This window comes from Coffea arabica, chromosome 2c (genome assembly GCF_036785885.1).
Source record: "Coffea arabica cultivar ET-39 chromosome 2c, Coffea Arabica ET-39 HiFi, whole genome shotgun sequence".
In the NCBI taxonomy this organism is placed as follows: Eukaryota; Viridiplantae; Streptophyta; class Magnoliopsida; order Gentianales; family Rubiaceae; genus Coffea; species Coffea arabica.
The window spans coordinates 13,488,831-13,504,207 of record NC_092312.1 but is presented as its reverse complement, the minus strand read 5'-3'; the positions used below and the strand labels follow the sequence as shown (position 1 = coordinate 13,504,207).

The following is a 15,377-nucleotide window of genomic DNA, read 5'->3' as shown; positions in this document are numbered from 1 at the left end:
ATTTCAATTAGTTAAATAAGTACTTATTGTATAAGATAGCGTGTAATTTAAAATTTTATGGGATCCGGATCGCAGGGGATTAGTCGGGCCCCGTAAGGATTGATTCGGACACCCCTGTGTCGACAAAAAAAAGAGTACATTTTTTGGATACATATTTCAATTAGTTAAATAAGTACTTATTGTATAAGATAGCGTGTAATTTAAAATTTTTTTAATGTATTTATCTCGTTATTTAATTCATAATATAGGATAAAATGATTATATTTAATATTTATTTTTTAAAATAGAAAAGCTATTCTAAAAATAACAAGTTTGAGTTTTTGTTAGAAGTGCTTGTAACACCAAAAATTCCACTCCAATTTGACACGATGATGTTTATCGAACGCTTCAAAAGTATTTTGAACACTCAAAAGTGCATTTTTATCAAAAATCATCGCAATCCAATCCCTGACGGTCCCTAAATAGTGTAGAATGTAGCGGTGCAGAGGCAGGTGTTGGCGATGGATGGTGGGAGGGAAAAGAGGTTGTTTTAGAAGATGACGGGTGTTTTTTGGTATTTTAGACAAACAACCATATTTATGAAAATTCCGACTCATTGGTGCACATAGAAATTAGAAATCAAGGATCTTTGATGACATTTTCACCTAAATATCACTTCTCGTGACAACCTTCAAGCCTTCAATTTCCTCTCCAAATTCTTTAGCAGAATCCTCTGCAGATTTGCTACAGTAGTGCACCTCAAGTAGTGAGAGGGTAGGAAGTTCCCCAATACCGTATGGGATCTCCTCTAAGGATTTGCAAGACCTCAGAAGCAGGTGCTCAAGGCATGGAAAATGATCAGTGCTTGTGGCCTCCCAGTGTACTAGATCTGTACTTTCTATTAGCAACGACTTTAGACAACCAAATATCCCTTCATTCAGTTCCCATCTTGGTCCTTGAAAGGCAAAGTTTTTCAGTTTGAGTACTGTAAGGTGGCCTAAATTGGCAAAAATGGCCATATCCCCCCATGGAAGATAGCTCCAACTTAGAGTCAGATTTTTGAGCTTGTAGGGTAAAGAAAACCGACATAAATCCCGCGTTTTACTTGTTTCTTTGAAAAATGAACACTTGAGAGTATCCAGCTTACACAACAAGTGCAGATTGGCTAGGCATTCAGATGAAACACCTGTAATGTAGTCCTTTTCTGTTTCACAGATGCCTAGCTTCTTCAGTTGGGGCATGATGTTGAAAACCTCCCGCGTGCAAGAAGAGAAGCTTATCGTGGAGAGACTAAGCAGATATTCTGGGGCAAACAGTCGGTCAAAGCTCTTCCTGCCAATTGTGGGTTTCTTCAAGTGACTAACTACACTGCAGTGAAAATGCCTCAAGGATGGCATACTCCAATATTCCAAAGACAGAATGGGGCTTTCCCACGGGCCACGAATGAGTATGGTTTGGAGATTTCTAAGCTGGGACATTGACGGTGGAAGCTCATAAGTAACATTAAATGCGATATACCTCAAATGAACCATTTCCACTACCTGGATGGGGAAATGATCAAAATGAAGAAAGTATATGTCTAATACTCTCAGCAATTTAAGCTGTAATTCCAGCAATAGGAGATCTGGCGAAAAGCCATAACCCAAACTAAAGCACATAAATGAAATGGCATGTCTAAATGATGGCACCGAGTAATCAGTGATGCTGAGCCGATACATATCCCGTATGCCTGTTCGAAAACCTTGGGCACCTCTTGGTGTGACATACATGAACTTCTCTTTCTCAGCTTCTCTCACGCATAGTTCCCGCAAGAAATCATGGAGGCGACATGTTTTGACTTTCCCATCAAAATTTCTCCTTCCCACCGAAACCAAGTTTCTGCCAATTAGGTCGTCTAAATAATCCTCTGCAACCTGTTCCGTGTCTGCTATGGGTTCTGGATCCAAGAAACCTTCAGCAACCCAAAGATGAACGAGTTTCTGAACTTCAATATCACAGTCTTCAGGGAAAGCCCCCAAGTACAACCAACAGGCTTTCAGGCGATTGGGCAACTTCTTGTAACTCAAAGCAAGTATGTCCAGGCAATTTGTAGGATCATTGCGCATAAGTGACCTTACGCTATCCGCAATGTCTTGCCAGCAGTCTAGTCTTCTCGTAGTTCGCAAGAGAAGACCAGCAACAACAACAATCGCCAGGGGTAGTCCCTCACATTTATCAGCGATTTGCTTTCCGACATCCACCAATTCATGTGGGCAACTTTTTCTTCCAAATACCACCTTTTCCAGCAATTCCCAACTGTGATCTCTATCCAGAAGTCTCATGAAATGGTAAGGTTTCTCCTCGGGTTTCAACTCAGTAATAATGGACCTACCAGTCAATATTATACGACTTCCTTTTCTGTCATCTGGAAGATATCCCTGGACAGCATTCCAGGCCTTGATACTCCACAAATCGTCCATGACAATCAAATATGTTCTACCCTTCAGTTTTCTATAAAGCTCTTCACCTATATCTTCTTTACTCTTTTCATGCTTTTCATAAGTGGGTTCTGAAACTGAGCACAAGAGGCTGAAGAGCAAATCTTTAACTTCATAAACTTGGGATACAGTGACCCATGCACGACAATGAAAGTGCAAAACAATTGAACAATGACCAAAAACTTTTCTAGCAAGAGTGGTTTTGCCAATGCCGCCCATACCCACAATTGTCAGAATTTCTAGTTGAAATGGTGGTGGTCTAGTAAGCTTTTCTGTGATTCTCCTCATATCGTCATCAAGACCCACCACAGCATCCTCCTGATTTGTACTGCCTTGGGCTTGATGTGAACCATCAAGTGAAGCAGACCCCAATTGCAAATCTTCAACAGTTAGCTCCTCAGAATTGATTTCTTTGATGTTGTTCTTAATAGAACGAACATTTTCTAATGTCTGCCGCAAAAATTTGCCAGCATTTGCACCGAAAAGACAGTTGACCCTCTCTTCAAGACCGAAAATCCTGTTGACCCTCTCTTCAAAAGAAAAAGAACTTTTCCCTTCTAGATCTCCTTTCCTAACCCTTAAGCAGTATGTCAAGGCAGGCTCAACTTGATTTTCTATCATGCGTAGGTCAAAAATGTCTCTGGCTCTATATGCAACATCTTGGATACTTTTCAATATATCATGGCATTTATTTGAAGGATTGTCAAGAATGATCAGCAAGGACTGAAGCTCCTTGCACAAATTTGTTGTGTCCCTGGTCACTTTGTAAAAATAAACTATTTTCTTTTTGAGTTGGTCACTTCCCAGACGCTGTTCTCCTACCAGCGTACGAACAAGTTGCCAAAGAAAGTAGTTTCTTGTATCTCCCCTGATGATGTGAGGACCGGTTACACCAAAAAACACATTCAAGCCTGCCTGAAATGAATCAATCTCTTCCAAAATGTTTTTCTTTTGTTCCTCCATTTCTGGCATTTCCACTGACAGAACTCGCCCTCCTCTTCTTGGCAGCCGGTATTGCGACAGAAGCCATCCACTATCATCCTGAAACCGAATAACCTGTTTCCCTTTCGGCGATTCCAATATATCAATAGCTTGCTCCAGATGATATTCCGACTCGTTTGATGTTGCTTCCAAAAGCTTTATGACTTCAGCAACTCTTTTATTGTAAACTTCGGCACGCTTTATCTTGATTTGGAAAACCAAATGTGAAAATTTCAACACGTACTCTAGCGTTTGGACAAGAGAAGCCACAGCAGCATAAGCCATCTATCTCTCCCACAATATAGGTCTGCACTTCTCACACAAGCTGCAGGTCAAGAAATTTTTTGATTTGGCATATCAAGATGACAAATCGATTATCATCAAACAGCAGTAAAACAATACTTCTTCAATAAAATGAAAAAAAAAAAAAAAGAACTCCCTCCAAATAGAGCGCAAAATACAGAATGTTAATAAAACCGATCAAACAGTTGAATAACAGAATTAAATTGCAAAATGTAGAACTTTTAGCTAGATTGCGAAATACAGAATTTAGTGAGACAAGTGGGCATAAACCAGAAAATTGAAAGAAGAGCGCACGGATGCACTAAAAAATGAAAGTGGAAAGCTACAAGGCGATCAGAAGGGGATTCTTACTGATATTGATCGCAATCACAAGCGCAAAGTGCCAGCGAGCGTGGTTTCACTGGTAACTAACTGATCAACACTATCTTGAATGATTTCCTGCTTTCTAATTCTGCACAAGATTCCTTTTTGAGTGAGAAGAATTTAGGCCTAGTTTGGGAGAGAGAAAAAGAGAATCAGAAAGCGTGATTTTTAATTGGGAGAGGAAGAAACAAAAAGAGGAAAGGATTATTGATGGGGATGTAGCAGTAGCATCAAGCATCACAAACGCGGCCTCATACCAAGGAATTCTTTCAGCTCTGCGTGAAATGAACTCATCTCTTCCAATATCTTTTCCTTTTCTTCCTTCATATTTGATGCTCTACCAATACAAGATCCCACTTGGAGTGACTCTAGATGAAAAGGATTCTCTCTTCTTAATGGCTGATATTGTGACAGAAGCCATTCAGGATCGTACTTGACAGTTCTAATATAATGTATGATCCCACTCGTTTTCTCCTAGTTCCAAAAGCTGTATGACTTCATCCACATTTTTCATTGAAACCTTTGGCCTAAATTATTTTACTTTCGAAAAGAATACAGGGGAATTTCTCCAGATGTACAAGGGTTTGAATTAGAGAGGTCACTTCAGCTTAAGCCGTCGTTTTCTTCCTCCCTATCCCTCACATTAAGAAATTTTCAGAATTTCCTCATATTAGGTATGATCCAATACCAACCAAAATAGTAATAATATTAGTAGTAATAAAGGATATAACCTTTTATCCCAAAAAGAGATGCATCAAATACCTACTTAGTACATGATAAGATATAACGATTACATAAAGTTCTCAGCTTTTGGCATCAGCAGAAGGATTTTATTGATCAGATTGCAAAGTTCAGTAATTGGTTAGAGTGATAGGTAATTACAGAAAATTGAAAGAGAAGCTTGAATAAGATAAAATGCAAAGAGAACAAAGAAATCAGAAGAATCAGTCGCACTGTTCTTGATGGGAATGGCAAGAGAAGCAAGCTGGAGAGGGGACTTCGAAGCCAGGCAACAGAAGAACATGTCAACTGAACTGTGCAGGCTTGAGTGGTGAAATGAAATGCAAGATGGTTAGACTGAAAGGTCAACGGTGAGACACCATGGAAATCGTAGATTGCCAGCTACAATTATATCCTAAAGTGTTACAATTGTGCACTAACACATATAGAAACAATTTTGAAAAATAATTGTAAAACTACCATCTGGCTGCATTGGAAAATTGTGTAGCAAGAGTTCTTTTTTTTTTTTTTGGCTGACATGACAGTATCTTCTTTGCTGATGCCTGTTGCAGAATTCTGTTGACAGTAATGTAGCGAAGAAATGACGACCATTTTTATCATTTTATAACAAGGGAGTTATTGACATGGTAACTTTGTGTATGTACTCTCCATGGAGTATGCAAGTGCAGTATGCCACTTAATTTTGACCATCTTCCCGGATTGTAATTTGTTGATCTGGTGAGATCGAACATTATCTCCGTCATAGAGGAGTACAAATGCACCTGTTCTCGCAACATTGTGTCCTATGAATTTAGAACGCATGAGATTACTAAATTTACATACAAGGTAGCTCTGTTCTAAACGCTCAGTAAATCAGAAGTTAGAATCAGAAAGCATCTCCACAACATGCTTCTCTCTGAATTTCAGCTAATAGCAGTTCCTTCTTTTGGTATACAAGTAAACTTAGTCGTGTTGACTCCCACCTGCTAGATTACACGACATGCAAAAGTGCGACCAACTTACTGATTTACAAGATTACTAGCGGGCTTCATCAGAAACATTAAACCAGGAGAGAAGTGTATGATGGACTCTCAAGCATGCTAGACTAAAAGCTTGCCAAATAGAGTACCAACCAACTGCTTTATACTCGTGACAATATTGCTAAACTGACAAAAATATGCTATAAGATCCTCGATCATAATTGACATTCATCAATCCGATTTTTGTGCAGCTGAAACGCAGGAGTGATCCACTTCCCACAATTGCACTGCATGCCAGCCCAATTGAAGGATCCCAACCGGGTTTTACAACCCATGCACAGAATCTTGTCTTCCACACCACCGTCTTGTACTGACAGCAAATATGAGTTGAACGATGTTAGTGCAAGACAAATATCCGATATTGTTGAATAAAAAGCATGAAATCTGCGAATTGACTAACATGATTCCATCCACTTCATGGGCTCTACAAAAATAGATGAGCATTCAGGTGGCTCATTTTCCACTTGGGTATGACTTCTCTTTTTCCACTTAAAACACTTCTGTCCACCTCCACGTTCATGGGGAACAACCATCTCCTCTGTAGCAACGATTCTTCGACATTTCTTGCAGCGGTACGTGACTTGAGGTTTCAAATCAGATCGCAGATCAGACTGATTAGGTGCTTCCATTGCAGCTATTCATAGCATGTCACCCAAAAGGGAACAAAATATATATATATATGAACATAGAGCACAGCCAGGTATTTTGAATACATGCTCCATAAAAACTAAAAACGAAAACAGGCAGTAAATCTTGTCAGGCAATATTCCAACACATTGAGATCTCACATATCCTCATAACATAAAGTCTTTCAGAACCTCACATAGGGAGGAAATACACGCAATCACCAACTTCAGATTTACTAATTTCTGCAACCACATTCTTCGGTACTAATTAGTTCAAAGTAAAAGAGCCAAGAAGATCTCGTTATCCTAATCAAAATAGATACGAATGAAAAAATAACTACTCAAAAAGGGAGTGATTAGGTCCATAGTCACATGCATATCTATAGACATATCATTTTCTAATTAGAACATCAAAAAGGAGCCATTAGACCCTCAATTATCTAATCTCAGAAACAATTCCCTCCACACAAAAACAATAAGGAATTTTACAATTCAAATCTTTTAAGCAAACACAAAAACAGCTTAGACGGGCACGAGAACAGAACAGAGCTCTAAATAAACATGGCAGGACTGCTGTACTATCAGGGCTTTGGAGTCTTTCTGGCGGCGCTCCGTTGATAATGGTAAGAAAGGTGGGTTTTTTAGGATACATCATAAGTTAGTAAAATATTACTAAGACTTTTCTGATCAATCGAAGTACAACGAAGGGGAGTGTGGTTTTGTGTGTACCTAATCTTCAGGAATTCGTTCTCGCCACAATCCGCATCAGTTGTGAAGATGAAAATTTGAGAAGGCAGTATGGAGACTGGAGAGGACAGAGTTCCTTGCAATATCGATTATTAGTCTTCGCGTTCATTTCAAGAAACGGGTTACCGGATCCTGGGTCGGTTCGGGTTGCCTATTTGCTGTCCAATCCAAAGAAGAGATCCATAGGAATCCAAACAAGGTCCTGCAAAATTAGGCCACTTGGTGGCCCATAGACTGTTCTCTGGGCAGATAAATTCTTGATGCCCAACCCCACAAAGTAGTCTTATGGTCAATGCCTCAAATTCCATCCAAGGCCCATCGCAATTTTTTTGTATCAAGCAATTACCTCGTGCAATTTGTGTCAAAGTTCATGCGTCGGATACACGGATTGTTAATGCAAATGGGAGGTTCACAATTTTGACTCGCACGTTGAAAATCTTGGGTTGGGTTTTCACTTCCGAGTAAGAATCGAACTGAGCGTGCACACCTCGAGTCGAATCCGGATTAGTCTCACTGAAAGTAGGAATATCGGGTGCTCAAAGAAAATTTTTTTTTTTTTTTAAATATCAAGATTTACTTCTTGATGCCTATCTTTATCTTATGTATCATGCAACTATAGGAACCTACCTTGTACGCGGATGGTTTTAGCATAAAAACTTTGTTGAGTGGTTCATGAAATTTTCTATTTTTCTGTCAATTCCAGTCTGATTAATCAAAGTTAAACTAAAGAACATTAGATAATTGGAGTATGGTCAAAGTATCTTTCTTCGTCGACTTGAAAACTTCATTCGAAAGGACAAGGAACAAATAACACTTTCTCAATTAGTTGGGACGTTTTCATCGAGCAGCTAGCTTCTTGGTCATTGCAAGGGCAAAGAAGCAGAGGTAGTGATGTAGACCTTCCGACCTTGGGATCTCTAGAGAAGGCAATTAGAATATCTTATGGACATGTCAATAAGTAATGTTTCAATTAAAGCTGCTTTTCTTTTCTTGGGGTTTTTTTTTTTTTTTTTTTTGGGAAAGATTCAAGCTAGCTTGCAACCAATAATAAGAACCTATAAGTTTGATTGACTTTCATTTTCTCACTTTAAATCAGCTGGGGAGTTTAATTTTCTTTGGCTTAATTGGCATTCATGGTCATGTTAGAAGACAAATTGTGCTTCGGTACCTAGATACGTACTTCTGCTGATAGGCTTGCAAAATGTCTACAGCCAGATAGAATGGTTGAAAATTTGTCCTTGAGGTGGTTAATTGGCTGAGATCAACAATGAGAAAATGTCAACTTCGAGTACTTACCATTCTTCTTTGCAAATATATATATATATATATTGTTACAATGCCATAGCTGTAACAGGACATGGGGCAGATGAGGTAATAGTTTTATGCGACTACGTCCAGTTATTGTACTTCAATATTTGATAAACACAAAAAATAAAAAAAATAAAAAAAAATTCACGCTTTTAATGTAAAAGAATTGCAAAATTTAGGCGCACAAAAAGAACATATATTTATACAAATACAACAACACCACCAGGGCGATTCCAGATGTGACATTTCTGTTGAATTTTTGCCAAATAAACAAGGCATTTAAAAAAAATTTTTGTGCGTTTTCTCTTGTAAGTTGTGATAGCAACCGCTGTCGGTTTGCTCCGTCAAGGCAAGCCTTTCGCAATCAAATGACGATATAACAAACAATAAAGAGTGTTTAACCAGATCCCTAAAAGTAAATCGAGCAAGAGATAACTAGAAGATTGAATTCCAAACAAGAAATACATGGTTTTAGAAAGAAAAAAGTAAAAAAAAAAAAGAAAGAAATAAAAAGTCAATGAATAGAATACGTATCCTCATACTCAAAATTTTCAGAGGAAATGGTTATGATGCCACATAAGATGTGTCGATCAATAATTAAAAGCTATGTGTTAGTCAATCATAGTTTAATCTAACAATTCTACATGATGACCGTACCCTCTATTGTATACGTCTGTTACTTTGAAGAAGTTGCAATGGACTAGAGTATTTAGGTTTTATCTGTTATTATTGGTGAAGAAAATGATGAGATACAGAATCTCTTTGCATCTTTCCCAACAAAAATTAGCCAACTACACATAGAAGTTGAAGAACAAGATACCGAAAGGCACTCAGCACCCACCTAGCAAATTGAAGTGTGCCAAAAAAAAATGTAGGCACACCACACTGTTTCTAGCAATTTTGATGAAATTGTTATAAGTTGGCGAGAAATGAGTTGAGTGGCACGGGAGGAGGGAATGTAAGTGAGAGTTTTCAGATTCAGGAACTTCCGCTTACATTAAAATAATAAATAAATAAATAAAAATTATCATTTCTGTGAGCTTAGAACACCAAACATTTGATTTGTTTTAGTAATTTCCCTGATGAAAGTTTTCCAAGATGTTTTATGGATTCATTTTAATTTGTATGTGGCATTTTTCTTGGTAAGTACTAGCATGCATCCGGAATATTTGCAAATGCCTACACAAGTAATATCATTGGATAATTATGTGCTTAGTTTGTAGAACTTATAACTTGTTTTAGTTTGCTTCTTTATCCTTTTCCTCGGATCATTCACTAGAAGGGTTGGTTCAAACTGCTTTAAAAGAAATAAGAAAACAAAAGATGCATGGAGGGTTTTTGAAACAGTGCCTTTCCAAGGAGATTAATATTTACTTATGTAGTCTTTTACTCATTTATGTTTTCAAAGCTGAGATATTCAGTTGTTTATGATGTAATTAATGGAGCTATAATGCTCTTTATATATATATAAGTCTACTCGTTTTTTTCACAGAAAATCTTTGAAATTTGCTCAAAGGGAAAAAGAATTATTTATCAACATTTTCACTTTTAAAGTAGAAAAGAAGTATTTACCAACATTTTTCTAACACCTACACCAAAAGCAGAAATGTTTATTCATGCTGCAATACACCTCCAAAATTTGCATTTACCAAGTCAGTGGTGAAATCTGATTAATGATATTCCATCTCTAAAATAAGGTCTCATTAGAAAAGTTCACCAAATATGTTGTTATAGCCTTCATTTTTAACGTAAAGTAATAGAATAATCATTTTCGAGATCAGGTCTATCCAAGTTTTTGCCTACATTTTAATGTAAAGTAGTAGAATAATCATATGCAAAAGGTCCATACTTGATTAGGTTGATAACATTTTGTTTATTTGTTATAGCAGTTGGTACGGTGAGGAGAGACATTTAGGCTCGGATCGGCCGAGGTCTGGTTCTCTGACCTTCCCTGAAGTACCACCTCAGTCATACGTCTCCCGAGGCGATCAGCATCCATTGTCCACCTCGGCTACGAGGTCCAGGTCGTATCCCCGAGGTGAACTTCGTATGATATTCAATTATGGAAATGAGGGATGTGACTTCTGACGCACCTGACACCTGACTGAGGACTGCTCTGACACGTCGCCTGAACCTGACAGAATGTCCCATCACGTCCTCTCATAGAGACCGGTCAAGTCCACCGGATGCACTGACTATCCCAGATCTTTGGGTACCCGTGCAGGCATTCTCTCTCTCTCCTATCCGTCCCCTATAAATACCCACCGTATCTACCAGGAAAGTGGATAATCAATTTCTGGTAACACCATACTACCATCTTCCCATTACTTTCTTACTAATATACTGCCGAACTGACTTAAGTTTCGGAGTTACACCGGAGGATTCAGACCCCTTTCACAATTCTAGCAGGTGACTCAGCCACGGTGACCGTCCAGTCCGGAATCCTATTCCAGTCCGTGGACATCACTTCAGCAGGGCCAAAAATCACATCTTCAATTGGCGCCGTCTGTGGGAAACGCGAAGACATTAGAATATGAAACATGCGCGTTCTAAGAGCAGAAAAGCTCTCACTATCGAGGCCGAGCAAAGCAATGCAACTCAACAAGAAAATATTCCTGAAGGGCAGGAGTCCCCAAGGACTCAGCCTGCAAACGAAGAAGCCATAACCCGTATGGCCGAGTTTGTGACTGAGAACCCCAATATCTTTGAAGAATTGGGGAGATACCTTAAGAGACAAGACAAACAAAAGGCCGAATCCTCTAAAAGGAAGTTAGATGGGTCCCCTGAGGATTCATCTGAAGAAGAGTCAGATGGGAGGCGCTTAAACCGAAGTGCCTCAAAGCGAGCATTTTCCAAGACCACCTCTAAGGTAGCCTCCCTGACCAAGGCGTTCTCTCGAGGGCTCCTGGGGTGACGACCCTAGGAAGAACCTCGGCCCTTGGGAATACCCGGGGTGGACTGCATGAGGGCTCCACCGTTTACAGATGATATAAACGAGGAAATGCTTCCTCCCAATTTTAAACTCCCCGCAGTACAATCTTATGATGGCCGAGGTGACCCCGAAGACCACATCCATGCCTTCATCTCGGCCTTCCGCCTATACTGCATCCCAGACCCTGTCATATGCCGAACCTTTCCAGTATTCCTCCGAGGAACTGCTCAAAAATGGTTCTGGGCTCTAGAACCTAGGAGCATCTCAACCCTGGGTGAATTAGTGGAAAAGTTTCTCCACCGATTTGTCTCCTCCCGACCTACGACCAAGACCTCGGCTTACCTGCTCACTGTGCAGCAGAACCGGGGAGAGTCACTCCGGTCGTACATCCGGAAGTTTCACGAGGAAAGCGTTCAGATACCTGACCCCAATGAACAGGTAACCCTCGCTGCCTTCACCCATGGACTCGTTGCCGGGGAGTTTAATACGAGAATCCATAAGAAATACCCCCGCACACTGCATGAATTGTGGTTGAAGATCGAAAAGGGCATACAGGCCGAAGACCTCCACCGCATGAAGAAAGAGGTCCAAGCCACCCGTCCAAGGGCTGATCTCAGAAAGAGAAAAGACGCTGGCCGAACTGAAGCAGGGTCGGGAAGTGGCTTCCGAAATCCTGGCCGAGACCGCCGCAGCGTGTTCGACAGGATATCCAAGGGGAAGTCACCTATTCCCGAGTCCGAATTGACTCCTTTGAATACTACCCGATCTCACATGTTGTCCGTGATGGAACAAAACAACCTCGGAAAGGCCCCACCGAGGATGCTTGGAAGCAGAGACAAAAGGAACTCGAACCTCTACTGCTTGTATCACCGTGACATCGGTCACGAGACTGAGGATTGCAACGATCTCAAGAGGGAGATCGAGAACCTCATTAGACGGGGGCACTTAAAACAGTTCATCCGCCAAGGTGGAGGCCACCAACGTGACGAAAACCGGCGTGACAGACGAGGTGACCAACGCCGAGATGAGCGGCGGACCTCCAGAAGCAGTTGCCGACCTCATGAGGATCCCAGGGAGACGAAAAGGCCTCCCCCAGACGGATCTGCAGGACATGGGTTGGGATATGGGCCGAACATCGTCAGAGTCATTAACACCATTGCCGGAGGTCCGACGGGAGGGGATAGTCAGAACTCCCGGAAGAGGACCTATAGGCAGGCCAACCCGGATCAAGCCGAGTCGTGTTCTCGCCTGTCCGAGGTGATCACCTACGGACCCAGTGATCCCGTCCTAACTGCCTCCAGCAGTCATGAAACCTTGGTGATTGAAGTCCTCACCAACAACTACATTGTGAAAAAGGTCTACATAGATCCGGGAAGTTCAGTTGACGTCATGTACCTCCGCACTTTTGAGAGTCTTAAACTGGTTAGAGAGCACATGACCCCAGTGAGAACCCCTCTTGTAGGGTTCGGAGGGCACGTTGTCCACCCCGAGGGAATGGTGACCCTGACGGTGACCGTGGGGCACCATCCCCGCTGCCGAACTATCCCAGTGAACTTTGTGGTGGTTAAGGCCGACTCCCCGTACAACTTGCTCTTGGGGCGACCCACTCTTAATGCTCTGCGGGCAGTGTACTCTACCTACCACCTAAGCTTTAAGTTTCCTACTCCCGCAGGAGTGGTCGAGGTCAGTAGCGACGTCTGCGCTGCCCGGGAGTGTTACCTCGCCACTGTACAAGCGGCCTCCCCATCAACCTCCGGAACGAGACCCGAGAAGAGGTCAAATATCCTCTCAATAGATAGCATTGATCCTCAGCGAGCTGAGAAGGTCCCGAGGCTGGAGACTGGGGATGAGGTGGAAGAGCTTCCCCTGGACCCCACGAAACCTGATCAGACAGTTCGCGTTGGCACCAGATTGCCCGATCCAGTCCGAAGAGGTATGGTGGACCTTCTCAGAGAATACCGGGTCGTCTTTGCTTGGGCCGCCGAAGAGGTCCAAGGAGTCCCGTACCATCTCATGATGCATGAGCTGAACGTCGACCCCCAAACCCGTCCGGTCAAACAGAAGAGAAGGCACCTCGCCCTGAGCGCAGCCGAGCTGTCGGTGAGGAAGTGGACAAACTCTTACCCGCTAAAATCATTCGGGAAGTCCAATACCCAACCTGGGTGTCCAACCCGGTCATGGTCAAGAAGGATACGGGGGCTTGGAGGATGTGTGTCGACTTCACCGACCTCAACAAGACCTGCCCCAAGAACTGTTACCCACTGCCCAAGGTTGATACCTTGGTAGACTCGGCAATAGGATATGAGATCCTCTGTTTCCTGGATGCATTCAAAGGTTATCACCAAATTGGTATGAGCCAAGAAGACCAGGAGAAGACGGCCTTCTACACTGACCGCGGCACGTACTGTTACACTACCATGCCCTCCGGGCTGAAAAATGCCGGAGCCACTTACCAACGCTTAGTCAACCAAGCATTCAAGTCTCAGATCGGCCGGAATGTTGAGACCTATGTAGATGATATCCTCCTCAAAAGTCAGATGACCTCCGCTTTTCTGGCCGACCTGAAAGAAGTCCTTGATATTCTCCGAAAGACGCGAATGATGCTGAACCCCAAGAAATGCGTCTTTGGGGTGACCTCGGGAAAATTCTTGGGCTACCTCGTCTCAAGACGAGGTATAGAAGCGAACCCGGATAAGGTGCGAGCCATCCAGGAGATGTCCCCACCTCGGTGCGTCTGCGATGTTCAGAGGTTGACGGGGCGATTGGCCGCCCTGAACCGGTTCCTATCGCAGTCAGCCTCCAAAGCCCTGCCATTTTTCAAAGTATTGAAAAAAGCTGACCACTTCTCCTGGACTGAAGAGTGTCAACAGGCGTTTGAACAGTTGAAGGATTACCTTCACCATCTCCCAACGCTCACCTCACCTCGTCCAGGGGACAAATTGATTCTATACCTTTCTGTCGCGGTCGAAGCCGTGAGTGTCGTGCTGATAAGAGAGGAAGGAGTCCAGATGCCTGTTTACTACGTTAGCCGAGTCCTCCGAGGTCCAGAGACGAGGTACACACAAGCGGAGAAACTTGTGCTGGCCCTGATCCATGCAGCCCGCAGACTCAAACCCTACTTTTTAGCTCACCACATCTGTTTAAGGACTGATCAACCACTCCCGCAGATCCTGACACGACCTGAGGCTTCGGGACGTCTCACCAAATGGGCCATTGAACTGGGGGAGTATGACCTCTCTTATGAATCTCGCACAGCCATTAAGGCCTAGGCTCTTGCGAACTTTTTAGCCGAACTCACCTTTGACGAGGTAAAAGAGCCCATCCCAGCTACCACCCCGGTGACAGTTGAAGTGGCCATCGCTGGGCTCCAGCAATGGATTCTACACGTAGATGGGTGATCTAACAGTGAGGGTAGTGGAGCAGGCCTGCTCCTCGAAGACCCTCAAGGAGATGTGTGCTCGTACGCCCTGAGATTTGACTTCGCTGCCTCCAACAATGAAGCCGAATACGAGACTGTTATAGCTGGCCTGCAATTAGCTCGCAAGCTCGGGGCTTCACACATTTTGGTGTATAGCGACTCCCAACTCATCATGTGCCAAATATTAGGCGAATACGAGGCCAGAGACGAAGTGATGCATCGCTATCTCTCTAAGATCCTCCAGCTAGTGACACACTTCGAGTCTTTCGAAATCCAAAGGATACCACAGTCACAGAACCGGAGGGCCGACGCTCTCTCCCGGCTCGCCTCCACTTCTTTTGCCGACCTAAATAAGACGGTTCTCGTAGAAGTCTTAGTCGAGCCGGGGTATGAAGGAGAGGTCGTGTACCCCATCTATTCCGGGGACACCTGGATGGGGCCCTTAACTCGATTTCTCAGCCATGGAGAGCTCCCTGAGGACCA

The 15,377-nt window shown here is 42.6% G+C and overlaps 3 protein-coding genes across 3 annotated transcripts; 1 reads left to right on the top strand and 2 right to left on the bottom strand.

Annotated features, from left to right (window-relative positions):
• Positions 1 to 644: 644 nt before the first annotated feature.
• On the bottom strand, positions 645 to 3,722 carry LOC113723945 (putative late blight resistance protein homolog R1A-3). Its single transcript, XM_027246903.1, has one exon. It carries the CDS (start codon positions 3,720 to 3,722, stop codon positions 645 to 647), a length of 3,078 nt encoding a protein of 1,025 aa, XP_027102704.1.
• Positions 3,723 to 5,703: 1,981 nt separating this feature from the next.
• LOC113726150 (probable inactive dual specificity protein phosphatase-like At4g18593) lies at positions 5,704 to 7,349 on the bottom strand. Its single transcript, XM_027249700.2, has 3 exons — positions 7,219 to 7,349; positions 6,264 to 6,497; positions 5,704 to 6,173 (listed from the first exon to the last, which is right to left on the bottom strand). The coding sequence occupies exons 2-3, from the start codon at positions 6,490 to 6,492 to the stop codon at positions 6,019 to 6,021; spliced, it is 384 nt and encodes a 127-aa protein (XP_027105501.1). The 5' UTR covers positions 6,493 to 6,497; positions 7,219 to 7,349; the 3' UTR covers positions 5,704 to 6,018.
• Positions 7,350 to 11,506: 4,157 nt separating this feature from the next.
• Positions 11,507 to 13,762, top strand: LOC113723944 (uncharacterized). The gene has a single exon (XM_027246902.2). It carries the CDS (start codon positions 11,507 to 11,509, stop codon positions 13,760 to 13,762), a length of 2,256 nt encoding a protein of 751 aa, XP_027102703.1.
• The last annotated feature ends 1,615 nt before the right edge of the window (positions 13,763 to 15,377 follow it).